Source organism: Xenopus tropicalis, chromosome 7 (genome assembly GCF_000004195.4).
Source record: "Xenopus tropicalis strain Nigerian chromosome 7, UCB_Xtro_10.0, whole genome shotgun sequence".
In the NCBI taxonomy this organism is placed as follows: domain Eukaryota; kingdom Metazoa; phylum Chordata; class Amphibia; order Anura; family Pipidae; genus Xenopus; species Xenopus tropicalis.
The window spans coordinates 6,278,831-6,304,632 of NC_030683.2; the positions used below are offsets into that span (position 1 = coordinate 6,278,831).

The 25,802-nt window shown below is 44.3% G+C and overlaps 1 protein-coding gene across 1 annotated transcript in view; it reads right to left on the bottom strand.

Moving 5' to 3' along the window:
- The window catches only part of inpp5f (inositol polyphosphate-5-phosphatase F), a 73,449-nt gene that overhangs the window by 23,661 nt on the left and 23,986 nt on the right, over positions 1-25,802 (bottom strand). Inside the window, exons 2-4 of the mRNA XM_031905517.1 lie at positions 19,220-19,300; positions 9,216-9,352; positions 6,033-6,161 (exon numbers count right to left, since the gene is read on the bottom strand). Of these exons, the coding sequence (XP_031761377.1) occupies positions 6,033-6,161; positions 9,216-9,352; positions 19,220-19,300 (347 nt within the window). The remainder of the gene's footprint in view (positions 1-6,032; positions 6,162-9,215; positions 9,353-19,219; positions 19,301-25,802) is intronic.

Below are 25,802 nucleotides of genomic sequence, written 5' to 3' on the forward strand. Positions count from 1 at the left end.
TATTGCATCACTGGTTTTGATTTAGAATGTAATTAATGTGAGTAATTGTGTACTTTAATCTGATCGGTCACAATCCTTATAGAAAAGAAATGGGTGAGCCCATTAGCCTATAAATAAGTGCCCAACAGGCACAAAATGCGTTAGGCTTTTCCTTGTCCTAAATAAATGAATTGTTAACTTTATCATTATTATTTTACATTCACTTTTTAAGGGAACCCACATCCCTTTCATTTTGAGTCAGGATTCTACCAATACAACCGGCAGCTGTACTCAAGGGCAATGCCATGGTGGGTCTTGATTGCCCCTAATTGTAGCGGCCTTTTCCCACCCACTTGCTACAAGTAGCAGCTATCAAACCACTCACTGTGATATTTAACTAAAGGGGCCATACACGCTAAGATCCTCTCGTTTGGCGAGGTCACCAAGCAAGCAGATCTTCTCCCGATTTTCCCCACCTATGGGTGGACGATATCTGGCTAATTTGGTTGTTTGGCCCTAGGGGCCCTAGAACAACGGTTCGATTTCAGGCCAGATGATGGTCAGGCAGGCCTATCATTAGTGCCCATACACGGGCCGATAAGCTGTCTAAGGGACCGATATCGGCAGCTAGAATCGGCCCGTGTATGGGGACCTTAACTCTAGTGCAGAACATGGGCCAATAAGCTGTCCAATCAGTCTAAGGGACCGATATCGGCAGGTAGAATCGGCCCGTGTATGGGGACCTTAACTCTAGTGCAGAACATGGGCCAATAAGCTGTCCAATCAGTCTAAGGGACCGATATCGGCAGGTAGAATCGGCCCGTGTATGGGGACCTTAACTCTAGTGCAGAACATGGGCCAATAAGCTGCCCAATCAGTCTAAGGGACCGATATCGGCAGGTAGAATCGGCCCGTGTATGGGGACCTTAACTCTAGTGCAGAACATGGGCCAATAAGCTGCCCAATCAGTCTAAGGGACCGATATCGGCAGGTAGAATCGGCCCGTGTATGGGGACCTTTACTCTAGTGCAGAACACTTGCCAATAAGCTGCCCAATCAGTCTAAGGGACCGATATCGGCAGCTAGAATCGGCCCGTGTATGTGGACCTTAACTCTAGTGCAGAACATGGGCCAATAAGCTGCCCAATCAGTCTAAGGGACCGATATCGGCAGCTAGAATCGGTCCGTGTATGTGGACCTTAACTCTAGTGCAGAACATGGGCCAATAAGCTGCCCAATCAGTCTAAGGGACCGATATCGGCAGCTAGAATCGGCCCGTGTATGGGGACCTTAACTCTAGTGCAGAACATGGGCCAATAAGCTGCCCAATCAGTCTAAGGGACCGATATCGGCAGGTAGAATCGGCCCGTGTATGGGGACCTTAACTCTAGTGCAGAACATGGACCAATAAGCTGCCCAATCAGTCTAAGGGACCGATATCGGCAGCTAGAATCGGCCCGTGTATGGGGACCTTAACTCTAGTGCAGAACATGGGCCAATAAGCTGCCCAATCAGTCTAAGGGACCGATATCGGCAGGTAGAATCGGCCCGTGTATGGGGACCTTAACTCTAGTGCTGAATCAGAGGATGGGGGGCTGCTGGGGGCCTCTGTGCTTTGAAGCCATGGCCCATTACTGTGATAGGGCCTAAACCTCTGTGTTGGTGCAGTAAGTTCAGTCTATAACATTCCTATCCATAATACATTTTAGGCATTAGTTCCTTCAGAAGATAGTTAAGATATCCCACCCTAAGCCCTGTGTCTGGCCCTCGTGTGGCTGCAAACACCCCCTAAAAAGATAATAGAAAGCGTTTCCCATACATGGGGAGAACTCTAGCAATGGCAGGCAGAGAAGGAATTCCTTTCAAATATTTCATCTACACTTTATTCAACAATGTACATTCATATGCCCATAAATGGCACCTTTCCCTTAGGGAGACTAAATACATTGTACTTGGCCTTACGAGACTCAAACCCAGGTATTCGGCAATGAACACAACCTCGGCTATAGATCGGGACATGGAGCAATGACTTGATAATCCCAATACTGATAATGGGCCAGCAGTGTATGCTGGGAGATTCTGTGAAATGTCTAGACATGAAGCAGAAAAAGAATGTGGTCATTTATTCTAATGCAATAAGTTCCCAGGCATGCCAGGTGCTTTACCCAGAATCCTGTGAGTTATCGCAATGGAGGCACCAGGAATGGCGCACCACATTTTGTTGTGTATGAGGCATAAGCAGAAGAATTCCATAAGGCACACTTTGAAAGGAAAGTGATGAGATTAATTACAGATATGTGATCCGTTATACAGAAAGCTCCAAATTACAGGCCATCTCTCCATTATAAGCAAATAATTCTATTTTTTTCTCAAACTTTATGTTTGTAATAATAAAGCAATCCCTTCTACTTGATCAAAATTAAGATATAATTACCCCTTATTGGGGGCAGAACAGCCCTATTGGGTTTATTTCATGGTTAAATGATTCCCTTTTCTCTGTAATAATAAAACAGTACCTGTACTTGATCCCAACTAAGATATAATTACCCCTTATTGGGGGCAGAACAGCCCTATTGGGTTTATTTAATGGTTAAATGATTCCCTTTTCTCTGTAATAATAAAACAGTACCTGTACTTGATCCCAACTAAGATATAACTACCCCTTATTGGGGGCAGAACAGCCCTATTGGGTTTATTTAATGGTTAAATGATTCCCTTTTCTCTGTAATAATAAAACAGTACCTGTACTTGATCCCAACTAAGATATAATTACCCCTTATTGGGGCAGAACAGCCCTATTGGGTTTATTTCATGGTTAAATGATTCCCTTTTCTCTGTAATAATAAAACAGTATCTGTACTTGATCCCAACTAAGATATAATTACCCCTTATTGGGGCAGAACAGCCCTATTGGGTTTATTTCATGGTTAAATGATTCCCTTTTCTCTGTAATAATAAAACAGTATCTGTACTTGATCCCAACTAAGATATAATTACCCCTTATTGGGGCAGAACAGCCCTATTGGGTTTATTTAATGATTAAATGATTCCCTTTTCTCTGTAATAATAAAACAGTACCTGTACTTGATCCCAACTAAGATATAATTACCCCTTATTGGGGCAGAACAGCCCTATTGGGTTTATTTCATGGTTAAATGATTCCCCTTTCTCTGTAATAATAAAACAGTACCTGTACTTGATCCCAACTAAGATATAATTACCCCTTATTGGGGGCAGAACAGCCCTATTGGGTTTATTTAATGGTTAAATGATTCCCTTTTCTCTGTAATAATAAAACAGTACCTGTACTTGATCCCAACTAAGACAAAATTACCCCTTATTGGAGGCAAAACAGCCCTATTGGGTTTATTATTTAATATTTAAATACTTTTTCAGTAGATTTAAGATTACAGAAAGATCCTTATCCGGAAAAAACAAAACAGGTTCTGGAGTCTATAGAAGTAGGTAGGGGTACTGGGTTGCACCATTCCATAAGCTGATTTTAAACATCTGTAATGATCTCTGGCTGTGGGACACAATTTATTCCCAGAGGCCTGAGCAATCTGAGTCACCATAATGCACCCAGTGGTGTTCCTAGACCGCACCGGGGCCCCCCTGCTACAAAATCTTCAGAGGGGCCCGACGCGCACCGCAATCACTACCCGCCCGCTCCTCGTGGTTTATTTAGATAAAGCAGAGTTTTACATATGAGCTGTTTATGCAATATATTTTTATAGTGACCTACATTGTTTGGGGGTATAGTTTCCCTTTATAGGAAATACGTAAAAATACCTATAAAAACATACCCGCTTCCCTAGCAATGACCATTCATCTGAATGAAATCCGGAAATGTAGAATGTAGGTCGTTGCCACTCAGCATTAAATTGGCAAAGTTCTGGAAATTGGCATTATTCACTCACTCCAGGTAAGCAGTGAAATAGTCAGTGGTTTATTTCACCACTTCGGTAACCATGGGTGTAGCGCAGGAGCTTTCTGTAGCCTTTGCAATCTGGGGATGATTAATCACTATGGTTCTGGTACACAGGCTCAGCACAGGAGCAATATCCTGCACCCTGGGACACTGGCCGTGCTGCTGAATAAATACTCAACTGCCAACCAAACGGCATCTTATTAACCTGCCAGAGCAGGCTGGAAATACACAGGCTCAAAGCATGGCTTCCCACCACAATAAAGGTATGGGACCCATTATCCATAATGCTCAGGACCTGGGGTTTTCCGGATAAGGTACTGTTTTATTATTACAGAGAAAAGGGAATCATTTAACCATTAAATAAACCCAATAGGGCTGTTCTGCCCCAATAAGGGGTAATTATATCTTAGTTGGGATCAAGTACAGGTACTGTTTTATTATTACAGAGAAAAGGGAATCACTTAACCATGAAATAAACCCAATAGGGCTGTTCTGCCCCCAATAAGGGGTAATTATATCTTAGTTGGGATCAAGTACAGGTACTGTTTTATTATTACAGAGAAAAGGGAATCATTTAACCATTAAATAAACCCAATAGGGCTGTTCTGCCCCAATAAGGGGTAATTATATCTTAGTTGGGATCAAGTACAGGTACTGTTTTATTATTACAGAGAAAAGGGAATCATTTAACCATTAAATAAACCCAATAGGGCTGTTCTGCCCCAATAAGGGGTAATTATATCTTAGTTGGGATCAAGTACAGGTACTGTTTTATTATTACAGAGAAAAGGGAATCATTTAACCATTAAATAAACCCAATAGGGCTGTTCTGCCCCAATAAGGGGTAATTGTATCTTAGTTGGGATCAAGTACAGGTACTGTTTTATTATTACAGAGAAAAGGGAATCACTTAACCATGAAATAAACCCAATAGGGCTGTTCTGCCCCCAATAAGGGGTAATTATATCTTAGTTGGGATCAAGTACAGGTACTGTTTTATTATTACAGAGAAAAGGGAATCATTTAACCATTAAATAAACCCAATAGGGCTGTTCTGCCCCAATAAGGGGTAATTATATCTTAGTTGGGATCAAGTACAGGTACTGTTTTATTATTACAGAGAAAAGGGAATCACTTAACCATGAAATAAACCCAATAGGGCTGTTCTGCCCCCAATAAGGGGTAATTATATCTTAGTTGGGATCAAGTACAGGTACTGTTTTATTATTACAGAGAAAAGGGAATCATTTAACCATGAAATAAACCCAATAGGGCTGTTCTGCCCCCAATAAGGGGTAATTATATCTTAGTTGGGATCAAGTACAGGTACTGTTTTATTATTACAGAGAAAAGGGAATCATTTAACCATGAAATAAACCCAATAGGGCTGTTCTGCCCCAATAAGGGGTAATTATATCTTAGTTGGGATCAAGTACAGGTACTGTTTTATTATTACAGAGAAAAGGAAATCATTTAACCATTAAATAAACCCAATAGGGCTGTTTTGCCCCCAAACACAATTTAAACTTTTTTGAAAAGAGAACATTACTTCAAGCAACTCTGCAATATTTTTAATGTAATAATATGGTTTGGAACAGTTCCCTAAACCCCGCCCCCTGCTGATCCGGCTGGCTACTTTGATACTCCAATAAAATGTAACAGTAGTCGCCTGCCCTCAGCCTGCCTCCTCCCAATCCCACAATTCCCTGATGCACACATGATGTCAATAAGGAAAGGAACATCCCAGTGCAATGCATTGTGGGTTATGTAGTTCCTGCATGCTGTACGTAAGCTGTGGGGAAGCTGTTACAATTGGTAACATCAATGTTTTAGCCCCTCCTCCCCTGCCAGAATATCAAATGATGCAGAAAAATAACTTTTCTGCATCTGAAGTTATTAGCTTCATCTCTATAAAGACAGGAGGGGGTTACATGATCCTACCTCTCTCTAGGCTCATATGTTGTACCTGTCCTGTTTCTTAATTATTCATTAGCCCAGCACTCAGCAATTCTATCCTCTCCCATGCATTCAGCACAGGGTCATCTTAGCTACCAAACGGCGCCACTCAGGCCTCACACTACCCATAGGCTGTAGGAAGACAAGATGATAAGCCCTCGGATACCTTTTTCTTAGCCGGAGCCGACACATTGGATTTGATCTGGGTGAGGGTTTTCATAAGAAACTTGGAGTCGTCGGGAGACTGGGTTATCTTCTCCGGCTTGTTGATGCCAAAATGATGTTTCTTGCAAAGCTGAATGAGAAAGAACAACAGACTCTGCTCAGCATATAAATGTTTGCCAGTAACCCAACAACACAACTGGGAATACGTTACATTCATTGTTAGAAAATGAGAATTTATAACCAATATAGACATTAAGCTCATTGGTGCAAGGGGCGCATTCTCCACCACTATTTTTCCCATTCAATGGTAAGGAATGGTATATATATATATATATATTTATTTATTTATTTATTTTCAAAATGCAACTTGGGCTCAACAAAACCAGCTCAATAATTAAAGAACATCTAATCAAAATGTGTTAAAAGAAATGATGCGCCGTTAAATTAAAAGACCAGGAGAATGATCCTTATTTCCCTCAGGATAAGAGGGGTGTGAATTTGGAAATAAACAAAGCAATGTGCCTGCTGTTCCCATGAAAAAGAGTCATTTCATATATTAAACAATTACAGGCATGGGACCTGTTATCCAGAATGCTTGGGACCCGGTGTTTTCTGGATAAGGGGTCTTTCCATAATTCAGATCTACTAAAAAAATTATTTAAAAATTAATTAAACCCAAAAGGATTGTTCTGCCCTCAATAAGGGGTAATTATATCTTAGTTGGGATCAAGTACAGGTACTGTTTTATTATTACAGAGAAAAGGGAATCATTTAACCATTAAATAAACCCAATAGGGCTGTTCTGCCCCCAATAAGGGGTAATTATATCTTAGTTGGGATCAAGTACAGGTACTGTTTTATTATTACAGAGAAAAGGGAATCATTTAACCATGAAATAAACCCAATAGGGCTGTTCTGCCCCCAATAAGGGGTAATTATATCTTAGTTGGGATCAAGTACAGGTACTGTTTTATTATTACAGAGAAAAGGGAATCATTTAACCATGAAATAAACCCAATAGGGCTGTTCTGCCCCAATAAGGGGTAATTATATCTTAGTTGGGATCAAGTACAGGTACTGTTTTATTATTACAGAGAAAAGGGAATCATTTAACCATGAAATAAACCCAATAGGGCTGTTCTGCCCCCAATAAGGGGTAATTATATCTTAGTTGGGATCAAGTACAGGTACTGTTTTATTATTACAGAGAAAAGGGAATCATTTAACCATTAAATAAACCCAATAGGGCTGTTCTGCCCCAATAAGGGGTAATTATATCTTAGTTGGGATCAAGTACAGGTACTGTTTTATTATTACAGAGAAAAGGGAATCATTTAACCATGAAATAAACCCAATAGGGCTGTTCTGCCCCAATAAGGGGTAATTATATCTTAGTTGGGATCAAGTACAGGTACTGTTTTATTATTACAGAGAAAAGGGAATCATTTAACCATTAAATAAACCCAATAGGGCTGTTCTGCCCCAATAAGGGGTAATTATATCTTAGTTGGGATCAATTACAGGTACTGTTTTATTATTACAGAAAAAATGAAAATAATGTTTAAAAATTAGAATTATTTCCTTATAATGGAGTCAATGGGAGATGGCCCTTCCTTAATTCGGAACTTTCTGGATAAGGGATCTCATACCTGTACATGTAAAAGCTTAACGGGTTTATATGGATTTGTATATTGAATATTTATTGTATATTGCTGAAGAGGGAAAAAGGAGAAGAGAGACAGGGAGCAAGATAGGGCCGAGAAGTGTAGAAAATATGGAGCTGAGTCAGGCACTTTAGCAACATCTAATTACGGGGCCCATTTAACAGACTCCATCATGGGTGCCTGACAACTCCCGGTACCTGTCTTTTTTTAAATAGAAATTTACTGCTGCCTCAGCCGACGCAGGAACAAACTGCCTGTACAAACAGCCCCTCCCTACTCGCTCATTGGCAAAAACAAACAGACAAACAAATGGGGAAAATGCAGACGCTGTCATTTTTGGCAGAGCTTTTGCAGCAAGTTAATTTAATTTGCCCGTTCCAGTGACAAATAATTCAGTTTACTGGAAACGAGATAAGGGGAATTATTTATGCATTTCTATTTTTCGCTTTCTCTGCTGCGTTTGGTTTTATTAGGAAGAGAAAAATCGCCACGCAGGAAGTCAGGGCCTTGTAAGGAACATCCAGCATGTGGCCCCCAGTAAACCCCTAATCCCTGAGTTAAAGGGGCCCAACAGCAGTTTAAAGTAGGGATGCACCAAATCCACTTTTTTTGATTCGGCCGAACCCCTGAACCCTTTGTAAAGGATTCGGCCGAATACTGAACAAATCCTAATTCGCAAATGCTAATTAGGTTTTGGAAGGGTTAAATCTGGGGAAAATGGGAAAAATTTTCAACTTCCGTGTTTACATGACAAAAAGTCACGTGATTTTTAGGATTCGGATTTGGTTCGGCCAGAGGCATGGATTTGGTCCAATCCGAATCCTGCCAGAAAAGGCAGAATCCCAAACCAAATCCTGGATTCGGTGTATCCCTAGTTTGAAGTTTTAATCAGTAGTGATGTGCGGGTCGGGGGGGGGGGGAAGGGGGTTCGACCTCTTTTGCCCGCACTCCTCGACCTTACACCGCCAGCTTTCAGTTCTGGCTGTGTCCCTTGCTCCGCCTCTTTCGTGACATCATTGGCGGGGCGGGCAGGCAAGCAAAGGTCTATAAATAGAGGGGAGAAGCCGGGTCTGGTAGGGTTCAGAGGGGGTGGGCCGAGGTTTTTCTCAACCCACGCTTCACTACTGGGGGGCTGTAGGTTGGGGACCCCTACCAGGAGGCTCAATGGGGCACTGACTGAGGGCTGATGTCAATTCAATTGGTCATAACCCAATGACAAGCTATGACTATGGCCGATACCTTCCCTCCACTAACACACGGATGGAACATTACACAGCTCCATGGCACTCTGCATGACCAGCACTGCACGCATACTTGTATGTATTTGCCAAGGGGCTTTCATAAATATGTGGCAATAGCCTCACATACCAAGCATAGGGCATCAGTTTATCTCTGTTGCAGAATAAAAAGTACCCCATTAAAATTGTGACAGAATCCATTTAAACAAACAAAAAGTAGTTAAAGAATAGGTAACACAAGATTTCTTAAACTCAAATCAGTGGCCCAGATCATTGTCTCACCTCCAGCTCCAAGTCCTGGGGCTCAGCCCCTGACAGAGGAATAGCAGCGATCTTGTTGATCTTGTAGATCTCATGGCCACCGGGAAGGATTCCAATCAGGGACTTCTGTCGGATGAGGAGAAGCCACCACGGCAGATCTGGGGGGATAAAAAAAGCATTAAAGAGCTGAGGGAATATATTGGGATCCTGGGATGGCTAAGAAAAAAGACAGATATATATATATATATATATATACACACACATATACACACACACACACACATGCTGAGTGGCAGCTCGGGCACAACTAGATAACCTCTCTATCTGTCCTTGTGTGAATGAATGGAGGGCAAAGGCTGTGGCACAAACTGGCAACATAAAACACAAGGGCCTTGAGTAAATATTGTTTTATATTTGCAGCATAGTTTTCCTTATCATTCTTCCGCTGAGCTGATTCCACTCAACTATTTCCCCTTCGCTGTGACGCAGCAGTGAAGAAAACTGTCAGATTATCCTGGGCTGTCAGGCTCAATTTATTTAGCTGTGCGAAATGTGCCCGCTCAGGGGCATCTGGGGAATGTAGCTGAAAGCATTAAAGGGACACTGCCATGATATTTATGTATAAATGACACTGTTACACAGCAAATAATTCCCTGCCATTTAACCTTTTATTCTTGTACCAACAAATGTATTTGTAGCTGTAATATTGGTGTGTAGGCGCCATCTCAGTGCATTGTGCCTGAGTCTGAGCTTTCAGCCAGCGCTACACATTAGAACTGCTTTCAGCTAACCTATTGTTTCTCCTACTCCCATGTAACTGGAGGAGTCCCAAGCCGGACTTGGATTTCTTACTATTGAGTGCTATTCTGATACCTACTGGGAGCTGCTATCTTGCTCCCTTCCCATTGTTCTGCTGATCGGCTGCTGGGGGTGAGGGGGGGGGATATCACTCCAACTTGCAGCGCAGCAGTAAAGTGTGAGTGAAGTTTACGAGCACAGGTCACATGGCTGTGGCACCCTGGGAAATGAAGAATATGGCTAGCCCCATGGGAAAAACAGATTACAATGCAGGATTCTGCGGGAGATGCTCTATTAACTGATGGGTTTTGTAACAAAGATGTTTCCCCTGACAGTATCCCTTTAGGTTCAGACAGTGGCTGGATATGGGCTCTTTCCCTTTAACTGTGTGACATGGTTCTGGCTTTCAGCCACTGCTTTACCTTCAGCTCCCTGTGCACAAGAAATGATACAAGAGTTGCTAGTGGCCACTGCACTGAGACAATGCTACAATTACAGAAAATATACATTTATTAATAATATAAAGGTCAAGGTAACTTACTATGTTACTATGTATTTAATCCTGACCATTGGCTGCACTGCATTTTTTCTACAATCCTTCCTTATTGTACCATTACGCAGAGCTTTAACAGCAGTTCTGCACCCACATTAGCCACAGTCGGAGTTGCCCATACCCATCAGGCACTCGGGGGCCCTGCGTCTATTCATTTTCACCCTAAATGTAGGCGGCAGATAGGAATGAGGGATAATGGAAGAAATGATTGTGAATGGCAGATTTAGATGATTATCTGACACCGTCTGTTTGCAGAATTTCACAGCTTCTCAGCGATTTTAGCAGAGCTATTTTTATTCCCCTCCCGGAGGAAACGGCAGCAGATAACAGGCAGCAGATTATCCGCAGCGGGGCCGCCGTATTATTGCCCGGGTCAAACCATTTCAGCTCCCAGATTTCCGCCCGCCGTGTATCATGGCGTATACAGGGGCCCAATGCCCGCTAATAACAACGCTCACCGGTTTCTCGATCCGGGAAATTCCCAACCGGATATGATTTTTAATATCACTGAAAAGTCAATAAAACTCCTCGGTGGCGTCGCGAGTCATGAGGTTTATTTTAAACTACTTTTTATTGGTTTAAATAATACAAAAACATAAGAACCAGGGCGTTTTGGGGGAGGGGAGCGCTGCCTAGAAAAGTATCCTATAAGAATTGATATAACATGAGTATAAAAATGTAGGTCGCTATAAAAATATATTGCATAAACAGCTCATATATAAAACCCCGCTTCATCTAAATAAACCATTTTCATATAAATATACTTGTTTAGTAGTATGTGCCATTGGGTAATCCTAAATAGGAAACTGCCATTTTAAGTACTAAGGGCCGCCCCCTGGGATCATAGGAGTCACAGTGCACACAAACAAGCCAAGGCACACATACATGCTAGGCCCCATCAGCCAATGAATGGGCAGACTTCTGCCTTTTGCTCCCACACTACTTCCTGTTACAGTTAGAGCTGCATCACTTCCTGTCAGCTGATCTCTGAGGGAGCACACAGCCCATCACTAAATGGCGGCTCAAGGGAAAGGATGTAAAAGGGCAATATTTACTGATATATATATTCCAGTTTGGGGAGATTCTTTAATAGGTCACTTAATACGATAAAAACTGTTGGTTAAGTATTCATTCTGGGGGTTTAGTTTCCCTTTAAAGGGGACATATTGTGTGAATGAATTGTACTCTTCTAAATATAGAGGGAATGCGCTTTAAAAAGTAGTATTTTGGGCTACACCCATCTGTGTCACTTCCTGTTGCCTCCTTTGCCAGGCTGTGCAGGGGGGCGGCGGCACTGTAGGGTAGAAACCAATCAGCAGCTAGGCTGACCTGATAGGGAACTGAAGCCTGTCTGTGCTTGTGTGACTGCAGGGGCTGTGATTGGCTACTCCCCTCCTACTGTGCTTCTGGCAGGGACTGTTAGGACACGCCCACCGCAGACTTTGCCCAGTGCTTTTCCATTCCCTATCTGATCCCCCATGTTCCTCTATGAGGGGGCGGCCATATTTGTGCAGCAGGAGTCCGTTAGCATTAGAAGCTATAACTGACTAGGTTCAACACTTCAAGTAACAAAATGGGGCCAATCAGCCAAAAACGATCAACATGATCTATAGGTAACTTTAATTTAATTAATAGGTTTTTTTTTTGTGTGTCGGTATCACTTTAAATCCCTCCACACTTGGCGTTTATCAAAGGGTTTCAATGATAAGAAGGGTTAATACTGGTTAACCCCTGTTCTAAGGAAATGAGCATCATGACTTACGGGAAATTAAAGGGAAACTAAGCCCTGTTTAGAGTATATTTTCCCCTTACTAAGTACAGTTTCCATCAGATAAGACATGAAACGCGGCATGCAGGGCTTGAGGCGGCGGCTCTTGCGCACAAATCCTTCATTTTGCCTGTAATTAACCCAATGCAATCTGCTCTATGGGCTGAAATAGTCAGCGACTCGGCTCATCCCTGCTCCCAAAGTAATCATCGTTTTGCCTTTGCTTAGCTACAAAGCCATGGGAAATCCATCAGGGAGACCTGCTTTTACATAATCTCTGCGGCTAATGATGATTGCTTGCTAGCTGGAAATAGCACTGAGCTGCCACTAACTTCTATTATTAGCAGAATTTACTGGTCCGGCCAGCACTCTGGCCAACGCACTGGTACTGACCGGGTACTCAGGGGGCTCCCAAACTGCAGCTGGGACTGGGCTTAACTGTCTTATATTCGTTGGTTTGTGAATTATTCAGGGGGTGCTTCTGGGCCGGCTAGCATCAGAACTACTGCCGCCTCCCCTCACCCCCACACTTGCCTCTATTGCTTAAAGGAACAGTAATGCCAAAAAGTGAAAGTGTTGTAAAGTAATTCAAATATAATGTACTGTTGGTATAAGTGGGGTGTTTGCTACAGAAACCCTTCTACAAATACCCTGAAATACCATAAACCAATACCAGCACAGGTATTCCCCTGTACTAAGCACAATTCAGCAGGAACAGCCCCCTAAGTTTGCTCATAGCCTGTACAGAGAGATACCATAAAACTATGGCACATAGGCATTCCCCTGTACTAAGCACAATTCAGCAGGAACAGCCCCCTAAGTTTGCCCATAGCCTGTACAGAGAGATACCATAAAACTATGGCACATAGGGATTCCCCTGTACTAAGCACAATTCAGCAGGAACAGCCCCCTAAGTTTGCTCATAGCCTGTACAGAGAGATACCATAAAACTATGGCACATAGGGATTCCCCCGTACTAAGCACAATTCAGCAGGAACAGCCCCCTAAGTTTGCTCATAGCCTGTACAGAGAGATACCATAAAACTATGGCACATAGGGATTCCCCTGTACTAAGCACAATTCAGCAGGAACAGCCCCCTAAGTTTGCTCATAGCCTGTACAGAGAGATACCATAAAACTTTGGCACATAGGGATTCCTCTGTACTAAGCACAATTCAGCAGGAACAGCCCCCTAAGTTAGCTCATAGCCTGTACAGAGAGATACCATAAAACTATGGCACATAGGGATTCCTCTGTACTAAGCACAATTCAGCAGGAACAGCCCCCTAAGTTAGCTCATAGCCTGTACAGAGAGATACCATAAAACTATGGCACATAGGCATTCCCCTGTACTAAGCACAATTCAGCAGGAACAGCCCCCTAAGTTTGCTCATAGCCTGTACAGAGAGATACCATAAAGCTATGGCACATAGGGATTCCCCTGTACTAAGCACAATTCAGCAGGAACAGCCCCCTAAGTTTGCTCATAGCCTGTACAGAGAGATACCATAAAACTATGGCACATAGGGATTCCCTGTACTAAGCACAATTCAGCAGGAACAGCCCCCTAAGTTTGCTCATAGCCTGTACAGAGAGATACCATAAAGCTATGGCACATAGGGATTCCCCTGTACTAAGCACAATTCAGCAGGAACAGCCCCCTAAGTTTGCCCATAGCCTGTACAGAGAGATACCATAAAACTATGGCACATAGGGATTTCCCTGTACTAAGCACAATTCAGCAGGAACAGCCCCCTAAGTTTGCCCATAGCCTGTACAGAGAGATACCATAAAACTATGGCACATAGGGATTCCCCTGTACTAAGCACAATTCAGCAGGAACAGCCCCCTAAGTTTGCTCATAGCCTGTACAGAGAGATACCATAAAGCTATGGCAGTATAGGGATTAATGGAATGTAAATCCACACGCTGAATAATGTATTAGTACAAATGAGTTGTGTACTTCACTCCAATGATAATCACTCATTCCCATCAACCATAATTACCAGTCCTTAGATTACAGCCCACAATTTACCCACAGACCCCAGTGGGGTACACGCAGACAACCCACCCGCTGTTTCACCTTCCCCCTGTACTAGAGGAGAGAGGGGGCAATTTCACCATATGACAAAGAAATATGAGTGTATGAGTAATACAGCGCTGCTGGCTGAACCAATCAGGTAATACCCTTGAATGTTCCCAAAGTCACATATTTATATCTGAGAGTGATAACCCGCCTGTTAGCTCCGTGGGAAGTCGCTGGAGCCGTTTCTGACAATGAATTCTCTATTTTTGCTGGCAAGTCAGAACCACAACAAACAGCAATGTGCTGCCGACATGCTTGGTGCCAATCAGATACAGACTCACTGCCTCCCCCTCTAACCCTGTCAGTCACTGACCCCTGCAGCCCTGCCTGCCTGGCAAATCTCTCTATAGGCACCACTTTCTGTTTCCTAGGCTGCAAAAGGTTAACATAGAGACAAGTGGTCCAGAAAATGAGCTCCTTATAGCAATGGGGAGATGCCTTCACTGATTCACTTATACCATGGGACACATACTAATTATGGGTAAGGGGAAGAGGTCTTTGTAAAAAGGAAACAGTTCAGTGTAAAAATGAAACTGGGTAAAATAGACAGACTGCACAAAAATAGGCAAAATTGTCATCTATAAAGGCTGGAGTGGGCAGATGTCTAACGTAATAGCCAGAACACTACTTCCTGCTTTCTGAACTCTTAGTTAGTCAATTAGTAAGGGGGGGGGGCACATGGGACAAAACTGTTCAGTTAGTTTGTGAGCACTCAGGTCAGATTCAAATGCAAACTAACTGTCAGTTATGCGCCATGTGCCCCTCCTCAAGTCACTGATTGGTTACTGGAAGCAGGAACAGGTGGGTGGAACTAGTGGGGTTTTCAGAGAAATTCCTCAATAAATCAGCCTGAAACACCACTTTTTAAAGCTCTTTCCTTTTATATGAAGATGAGTACAATACCCCCTAGGACATAGGTACCAAGCAAGGGCCACCATAGGTACCAAGCAAGGACCACCCCCTAGGGCCAGCATAGGTACCAAGCAAGGGCCACCCCTAGGCCAGCATAGGTACCAAGCAAGGGCCACCCCTAGGCCAGCATAGGTACCAAGCAAGGACCACCCCCTAGGGCAAGCATAGGTACCAAGCAAGGACCACCCCCTAGGGCAAGCATAGGTACCAAGCAAGGGCCACCCCTAGGCCAGCATAGGTACCAAGCAAGGGCCACCCCTAGGGCCAGCATAGGTACCAAGCAAGGGCCATCCCTAGGCCAGCATAGGTATCAAGCAAGGGCCACCCCCTAAGGGCCAGCATAGGTACCAAGCAAGGACTACCCCCCTAAGGGCCAGCATAGGTACCAAGCAAGGACTACCCCCCTAAGGGCCAGCATAGGTACCAAGCAAGGACTACCCCCTAAGGGCCAGCATAGGTACCAAGCAAGGGCCACCCCCTAGGGCCAGCATAGGTACCAAGCAAGGGCCACCCCCTAGGGCCAGAATAGGTACCAAGCCAGGGCCACCCCCTAGGGCAAGCATAGGTACCAAGCAAGGGCCACCCCTAGGCCAGCATAGGTACCAAGCAAGGACCACCCCCTAGGGCAAGCATAGGTACCAAGCAAGGGCCACCCCTAGGCCAGCATAGGTACCAAGCAAGGACCACCCCCTAGGGCAAGCATAGGTACCAAGCAAGGGCCACCCCTAGGCCAGCATAGGTACCAAGCAAGGAACACCCCCTAGGGCAAGCATAGGTACCAAGCAAGGGCCACCCCTAGGCCAGCATAGGTACCAAGCAAGGGCCACCCCTAGGGCCAGCATAGGTACCAAGCAAGGGCCACCCCTAGGCCAGCATAGGTATCAAGCAAGGGCCACCCCCTAAGGGCCAGCATAGGTACCAAGCAAGGACTACCCAAGGGCCAGCATAGGTACCAAGCAAGGGCCACCCCCTAGGGCCAGCATAGGTACCAAGCAAGGGCCCCCCCTAGGGCCAGCATAGGTACCAAGCAGGGCCCCCCCTAGGGCCAGCCAGGTACCAAGCAAGGGCCACCCCTAGGCCAGCATAGGTACCAAGCAAGGGCCACCCCCTAGGGCAAGCATAGGTACCAAGCAAGGGCCACCCCTAGGCCAGCATAGGTACCAAGCAAGGGCCACCCCTAGGGCCAGCATAGGTACCAAGCAAGGGCCACCCCTAGGCCAGCATAGGTATCAAGCAAGGGCCACCCCCTAAGGGCCAGCATAGGTACCAAGCATACCCCCCTAGGTAGGTACCAAGCAAGGGCTACCCCCTAAGGGCCAGCATAGGTACCAAGCAAGGACTACCCCTAGGGCCAGCATAGGTACCAAGCAAGGGCCACCCCCTAGGGCCAGCATAGGTACCAAGCAAGGGCCACCCCTAGGGCCAGAATAGGTACCAAGCAAGGGCCACCCCCTAGGGCAAGCATAGGTACCAAGCAAGGGCCACCCCTAGGCCAGCATAGGTACCAAGCAAGGACCACCCCCTAGGGCAAGCATAGGTACCAAGCAAGGACCCAGGGCCAGCATAGGTACCAAGCAAGGCCACCCCTAGGCCAGCATAGGTACCAAGCAAGGGCCACCCCCTAGGGCAAGCATAGGTACCAAGCAAGGGCCACCCCCTAGGCCAGCATAGGTACCAAGCAAGGGCCACCCCTAGGGCCAGCATAGGTACCAAGCAAGGGCCACCCCTAGGCCAGCATAGGTACCAAGCAAGGGCCACCCCTAGGGCCAGCATAGGTACCAAGCAAGGGCCACCCCTAGGCCAGCCATAGGTATCAAGCAAGGGCCACCCCCTAAGCCTAAGGGCCAGCATAGGTACCAAGCAAGGTACCCCACCCCTAGGGCCAGCATAGGTACCAAGCAAGGGCCACCCCCTAGGGCCAGCATAGGTACCAAGCAAGGGCCACCCCTAGGGCCAGCATAGGTACCAAGCAAGGGCCACCCCCTAGGGCCAGCATAGGTACCAAGCAAGGGCCCCCCCTAGGGCCAGCATAGGTACCAAGCAAGGGCCACCCCCTAGGGCAGCATAGGTACCAAGCAAGGGCCACCCCTAGGGCCAGCATAGGTACCAAGCAAGGGCCACCCCTAGGGCCAGCATAGGTACCAAGCAAGGGCCACCCCTAGGGCCAGCATAGGTACCAAGCAAGGGCCACCCCTAGGGCCAGCATAGGTACCAAGCAAGGGCCACCCCTAGGGCCAGCATAGGTACCAAGCAAGGGCCACCCCTAGGGCCAGCATAGGTACCAAGCATTTTATTTAACAGATCCCATACCTGTACTGATTTTCTACCTCTCAGCTCCTGTGTTCACCCCCACCGTATATATTGAATCAAACGCCTGTGACGCTGACCCAATATACACCGGTGTCGCTTGTGCCCTTGGGCAATCAGCTGTCGGGCTTCTCACAGCGCCAAGTGCTTAACAACAAACAGAGCTGGGCACTTTTGCTGAGGAGAAATAAACAAGAACCTCAGGGAGCAAGAATAAACAGGCTTTCGCCTGCTACAGACTGGCACTAATAAGATACAATGGGGTGGTTTCTATCTAAAGCCACATAATAGGTTTTTGGGGAGTGTTGTGAAAACAGCCTTTATTTTACAACATGTAGTAGTTTATGTGTATACATACATTGGCTTGTTGGGCAAGCCTGTGGCATCCCTGGGCTCCTAGATCCAATCTACAATCAGGAATAACTGGAGATGAAGCAGGGGGAGGGGGGGGGCAGGGGTATATGCAGCGTCTAAAATCCAGGTGGGCCTCTGCGGCCCAGATCCGATCCCCCCCAGGGAACTCCTGCGATCTGCAGTCTCCCTCCCCCGACGAACTGTTTCTTTTAAGGAGGGGGGCGGAAGGTGTTGGGGGCCGGAAGGTGCTGGGGGCCGGAAGGTGCTGGGGGCCTTGGCGGGGGGGGGAGGGGAGTGGAGGCGGCAGGGGTCATTGGTAGGCCCTGCACCCCCCAGTCCAGCCCTGAGTATAGGGGGCCCAGTAAAAGCCTAATTAAAGGGGTTGTGGTTTAAGTATGATACAAAAAGTTATATTCTGAGACAAATTGCAACTGGTCTTCACTATTTTTTTTTTTTTTTTTTTTTAGTTATTTCACTTTTTGTTCGGCAGCAGTTCCAGCTTGGAATTTCAGCTGCTCTCTGGTTGCTAGGGTTTAAATGATCATAGCAACCAGGGAGCAGCTTGAAATGAGAGACTGGGATATGAATAGATCTAAAAAGAAAAATATCTGATAAAAAGTAAGAACAACAATAGAACTGGAGCCTCATTGATAAATGCGTATTTTTGGCTGCCGGGGGTCAGTGACCCCCGTTTGAAAGCTGCAGAAGAAGGCGAATAATTCAAAAACTATAAATAAATAAATAATGAAGACCAATTGAAAAGTTGCTTAGAATTGGACATTATATAACATACTAAAACTTAACTCAAAGGTGACTATATACCAGTAATATACCTCGGTAGACATACCAACGTTTTGGGGCCCTAATCTGAATTTGCTGTGGGGCCCAATTACATCTAGTTATGAAGCCAATGCTATAAGGGCAAATGTGCCAGGGTTGCAAGGAGCACAAAAGTACTTAAGCCTTTTTTTCCATCATCAATCAGTGCAATGAAATGCAGCAAGCTTAAAAATTATATTTTCTTCAGTGTGAGTTCCCCTTTAAAAAAATAAAAGTCCCCATGTGACATGTCAGCACTATATAAATATGAGTGATAATAATATTGCAACACTGTGTACATCTGACTTCATTCTCTGTTTGTATTGTTATCAGTATGTGACAAGCAACAGAAAAAAGGGGCAAATAACTGTGAGTGACGGCGTCCCGACTCCCTGCATACAGCCACAAACCATTGGCTAAAATCTTACCTGTGTGAAGCTGAACCTTCCCAATAATCCCTTCGACCAGGCCCAAGCAGATAGGATTCCAGGCCAGCAGCAAGTCCGTAGCTGTGAGAGGAAAAATAAACACTCATTTTAGATTTTCTCTAAAGGGGAAATCCACCCAAACAAGTAACTCCTTAATTTTAAAGGAACAGTAAACACCAACATTTTTAAATACTTTATTTCCCAGAAAATAGCTATAATGATAGGTAAGGCTTACTTCCCCTTGGGTTGTTTTTTTTTTATATCTTCAGCTTGAAGCTGACTTGAAAAGCACCCCATAGTCAAAAGTTATCAACAGCTTGAATTCCTCTAGATATATATTAAATATATGCTCACGTCATTGCCCCCAAAGCTGTCCAAAGGGATAGAGACATTCAATTCAAGCTGCCATCCTATGAGGCACTTTGCAGGTCAAATACAAGCTTAATTTTTAAAAATTCCAGGGGCAAGTTAGCCTTACCTATCATTATAGTTTGGGGGGGGGGGGTAAAGTAATTAAAAAAATGTGGTGTTGCTTGTTCTTTGCAATATACAACAATTAAAAAATATGCAGCCTTTCCATGATTTTTAATGTAATAATCTAGTTCCCTAAGCCCCACCCCCTGTTCCCTAAGCCACACCCCTGTTCCCTAAGCCCCGCCTCTGTTCCCCTGCTGATGTGGCTGGCTACTTTGAGACTCAAATAAAATATAACAGTAGTCGACTGTCCTCAGCCTGCCTTCTCCCAATCCCACAATCCCCTGCTGCACACGTGATGTCAATAAGGAAAGGAACATCCCAGTGCAATGCATTGTGGGTTATGTAGTTCCTGCATGCTGTCTGTAAGCTGGGGAGCAGTTGTTACAATTTGTAACATCAGTGTTTTAGTCCCTCCTCCCCTGCCAGGATTTCAAATAATGCAGAAAGAGAAGAACTATTTTGCAGCTGGATTTCAACATATAAAATGGAATTTATTCCTACTTTTTGAAGAAACAAATTATCGTTATAGGTATATAAGGGGCTTCCGTGTTGTGTGGGGCTCTTTAACAAATTTTGGCTAGGTATAAACCACAAAATATCCCTCACAATAAAGCTAAACTTTATTTAATCAGTAATGCAACAATACAGAGTTTTTCAGACGCAGAATGAGAGGGTTATACACAGATAAAACTGCCCAGGCATTGGAAGCCCACGTCGGCTAGTTCAGTAGTAAAAATTAAAGCCTACAACTGCTGCGTTGCTATGGTTACAAGGCTACGGCAAACCTTGTGCGTTTTTGCATCACTTTGCAGAGAAAGGGAAGTTTGTGGGAAAAGGGAACTTATGTATAATTCCTGTTTGGCTTATTATAGATAAATAATAACACTAGCAAGTGACTGCACTTGGGATGCAGCCAATCATAAAAGCTCCCTCTGCCATTTAAACTTTTATACTTGAACCAACAAATGTATTTGTAGCTGTAATATTGGTGTGTAGGCGCCATCTCAGTGCCTTGTGCCTGAGTCTGAGCTTTCAGCCAGCGCTACCCATTAGAACTGCTTTCAGCTAACCTATTGTTTCTCCTACTCCCATGTAACTGGAGGAGTCCCAAGCCAGACTTGGATTTCTTACTATTGAGTGCTATTCTGATACCTACTGGGAGCTGCTATCTTGCTCCCTTCCCATTGTTCTGCTGATCGGCTGCTGGGGGTGAGGGGGGGGGATATCACTCCAACTTGCAGCGCAGCAGTAAAGTGAGACTGAAGTTTATCAGAGCACAGGTCACATGGCTGTGGCACCCTGGGAAATGAAGAATATGGCTAGCCCCATGGGAACAACAGATTACAATGCAGGATTCTGCTGTAGAAGCTCTATTAACTGATGGGTTTTGAAAAAACATGTTTTCCCATGACAGTATTGCTTTAAGTGCTGGACATTTCATGTGCATAAATGAACACAGACATCTTGCCTAGGCAGGGGTCCATGCAAACACAGTAGCTTGGCATTTCTTATCTGTGTTCTCCTGCTGTAGGTGTCCTTCAGGTCTGATTATGACCTTCAGAAGTCTATGGAGAAAACGTACTACTACAATGAACAGGTATGGGACCCGTTATCCAGAATGCTCAGTGTATTTCTGTATTTTGGATCTCAATACCTTAAGTCTGCTAAAAAATCATTTAAAAATTAATTAAACCCAATCGGACTGTTCTGCCCCCAATAAGGGGTAATTATATCTTAGTTGGGATCAAGTACAGGTAATGTTTTATTATTAGAGAAAAGGGAATCATTTAACCATGAAATAAACCCAATAGGGCTGTTCTGCCCCAATAAGGGGTAATTATATCTTAGTTGGGATCAAGTACAGGTACTGTTTTATTATTAGAGAAAAGGGAATCATTTAACCATGAAATAAACCCCAATAGGGCTGTTCTGCCCCAATAAGGGGTAATTATATCTTAGTTGGGATCAAGTACAGGTACTGTTTATTATTAGAGAAAAGGGAATCATTTAACCATTAAATAAACCCAATAGGGCTGTTCTGCCCCCAATAAGGGGTAATTATATCTTAGTTGGGATCAAGTACAGGTACTGTTTTATTATTACAGAGAAAAGGGAATCATTTAACCATGAAATAAACCCAATAGGGCTGTTCTGCCCCAATAAGGGGTAATTATATCTTAGTTGGGATCAAGTACAGATACTGTTTTATTATTACAGAGAAAAGGGAATCATTTAACCATGAAATAAACCCAATAGGGCTGTTCTGCCCCAATAAGGGGTAATTATATCTTAGTTGGGATCAAGTACAGGTACTGTTTTATTATTACAGAGAAAAGGGAATCATTTAACCATTAAATAAACCCAATAGGGCTGTTCTGCCCCAATAAGGGGTAATTATATCTTAGTTGGGATCAAGTACAGGTACTGTTTTATTATTACAGAGAAAAGGGAATCATTTAACCATTAAATATACCCAATAGGGCTGTTCTGCCCCCAATAAGGGGTAATTATATCTTAGTTGGGATCAAGTACAGGTACTGTTTTATTATTACAGAGAAAAGGGAATCATTTAACCATTAAATATACCCAATAGGGCTGTTCTGCCCCCAATAAGGGGTAATTATATCTTAGTTGGGATCAAGTACAGGTACTGTTTTATTATCACAGAGAAAAGGGAATCATTTTTAAAAATTAGAATTATTTGTTTATAATGGAGTCTATGGATGATGGCTTTCCCGTTAATCAAACCTTATGGATAGTGGGTTTCTGGATAACGGATCCAATACCTGTACTGGAGTTTATCATGAGGGGAGAGAAACCTGGACCCTTTGAAGGAAGGGCAGTTTTTAGAGCCTAGAAGTTAGCTTTTACAGTAGGGATTTGGAACCAGTTGGTCAGAACCAAAGAGGTTTCTGTGCTGTATAGGTGTTTTTTTTATGATCAACTTATCGACCTCTCTGACCCACTAGCAAGCAGTCAGTTTTCATCAATGTACTGCAGTTAATAAAAGTGAGTGTCTAGTTACCCTTTAATCTCAAGGTGGCCTCTAGCAAGCAGAATGTTAGAAAGCGAGTGAATAATTGTATAAAGGATGATATAATGATAGGAATACTAAAGGAAAAGATTTTACATGAAGGCACCAAGAAGGCGACATGATTTCCTGCTATGATACAGGAGTAGAAAGCCGATTCCTTCCCAGGCAGAGAGAGATACTCGCTGTATGAGGGATGAGTGCATTTATGCCCAAGGGCATTCCTTCCCACGGCTGCTGAGAAACGCTACCTGACTTATTACTGGTAAAAAAAATCATTATAAACAGGATGAAAAATAGAGTTGAGAGGCTTACATTTTCCAGGTTGAAGAACTGCATTGACTAAATATAATTTACAGTGAAAACACTCACTTGCCCTTTAATCCTACTCGAATATCATATATATATATATATACATAGACACACACCTTCATAAACAGCACTCACGGCATCAAGTCCAACCATAAATCCTTTATTAGACCTCCATATCTACGCGTTTCAATCCACTGGGGATCGTCGTCAGGAGATATATATATATATATATATATATATATATATATATATATACACACACACATACATACATACATACATACACACAAAGCCCACTGCTCAATTTATAGACTCCTTGCCCCTCCCCCTGTAGGCTGCCATTACAATGTTCTAGTCCAGCCCACTGCTTGAGTTATAGACTCCTTTTCCCTCCCCCTGTAGGCTGCAATTACAATGTTCTAGTCCAGCCCACTGCTTGAGTTATAGACTCCTTGTCCCTCTCCCTGTAGGCTGCCATTGCAATGTTCTAGTCCAGCCCACTGCTTGAGTTATAGACTCCTTGTCCCTCCCCCTGTAGGCTGCCATTACAGTGTTCTAGTCCAGCCCACTGCTTGAGTTATAGACTCCTTGCTCCTCCCCCTGTAGGCTGCCATTACAATGTTCTAGTCCAGCCCACTGCTTGAGTTATAGACTCCTTGCCCCTCCCCCTGTAGGCTGCCATTACAGTGTTCTAGTCCAGCCCACTGCTTGAGTTATAGACTCCTTGCCCCTCCCCCTGTAGGCTGCCATTACAATGTTCTAGTCCAGCCCACTGCTTGAGTTATAGACTCCTTGTCGCTCCCCCTGTAGGCTGCAATTACAATGTTCTAGTCCAGCCCACTGCTTGAGTTATAGACTCCTTGTCGCTCCCCCTGTAGGCTGCCATTACAATGTTCTAGTCCAACCCACTGCTCAATTTATAGACTCCTTGTCCCTCCCCCTGTAGGCTGCCATTACAGTGTTCTAGTCCAGCCCACTGCTTGAGTTATAGACTCCTTGCCCCTCCCTCTGTAGGCTGCCATTACAGTGTTCTAGTCCAGCCCACTGCTCAATTTATAGACTCCTTGTCCCTCCCCCTGTAGGCTGCCATTACAATGTTCTAGTCCAGCCCACTGCTTGAGTTATAGACTCCTTGTCCCTCCCCCTGTAGGCTGCCATTACAATGTTCTAGTCCAGCCCACTGCTTGAGTTATAGACTCCTTGTCCCTCCCCCTGTAGGCTGCCATTACAATGTTCTAGTCCAGCCCACTGCTTGAGTTATAGACTCCTTGTCCCTCTCCCTGTAGGCTGCCATTACAGTGTTCTAGTCCAGCCCACTGCTTGAGTTATAGACTCCTTGCTCCTCCCCCTGTAGGCTGCCATTACAATGTTCTAGTCCAGCCCACTGCTTGAGTTATAGACTCCTTGTCCCTCCCCCTGTAGGCTGCCATTGCAATGTTCTAGTCCAGCCCACTGCTTGAGTTATAGACTCCTTGTCCCTCCCCCTGTAGGCTGCCATTACAGTGTTCTAGTCCAGCCCACTGCTCAATTTATAGACTCCTTGTCCATCCCCCTGTAGGCTGCCATTACAATGTTCTAGTCCAACCCACTGCTCAATTTATAGACTCCTTGCCCCTCCCCCTGTAGGCTGCCATTACAGTGTTCTAGTCCAGCCCACTGCTCAATTTATAGACTCCTTGTCCCTCCCCCTGTAGGCTGCCATTACAATGTTCTAGTCCAGCCCACTGCTTGAGTTATAGACTCCTTGTCCCTCCCCCTGTAGGCTGCCATTACAGTGTTCTAGTCCAGCCCACTGCTCGAGATAAAGGCCTCCTTGCTCTTAAGCTAGCACATAAGAGTTTAATAGCCCACTCCGCTTCATTAAAAAAAGTTTCCCTGCCCCATCTCCTATAAACAACAATCACAGTGTTCTAGTTCAACCTACTCCTTCAACCCAAAGTTATAGTCTTTTGGCTGCCGGGGTCAGTGACCCCCCTTTTAAAATCTGCAAAGAGTTAGAAGAAGAAGAAGGCGGCAAATAAAAACTATAAAATAATAAAGACCAATTGAAAAGTTGCTTAGAATTGCCCATTCTATAACATACTAAAAGTTAACTTAAAAGTAAACAAACCCATTAAAAAAAACCACCAAAACTCCTTCCCCAAATAAAATCAGCTAAGATATATATATCTCCACGTTACTCGGCCTTCAGCAGGGCCAATAGAATAGCTGCACTTTACGAGGCAGAGCACTAAACAGTTAAAGCGCCATTAAAATTTCATGGTTTAAATTTCCAACAGAATATAAGCCAAGAAGTAATGTGATAAGAAGATATGAAGCGTGAAGGAGCGGAGGATCTCTTTTGTAGCTGAGCCTTAAGTGTCCTATAAAACAAATAGGCGCAGAACAACTACTCCCGAGAGGAAGGAAACGAGGCGCCGATGTCCTTCATGCAGCGGTAATCGCATTGTTGGGGAATGATATGGTGTTTATTAGTCGCGTTCAGCTTCCGTTTAGTTTGTCTTTAAATACACAATAAAGTATAAAGCCGCACCTTGCTGTGTGAGCAGAACATTCCCCCTCTGTATATTTGTATTTATAAACTGGGAACTATAAAGGCTGGAATGGGCAGATGTCTAACATAATAGCCAGAACACTACTTGCTGCTTTCAGCTCTCTAAGCTCTTAGTTAGTCAGTGACTTTAGGGGGGGCCACATGAGACATAACTGTCAGTTAGTTTGTGGGCACGCAGGTCAGATTCAGAAGCAAACTAACTGTTATGT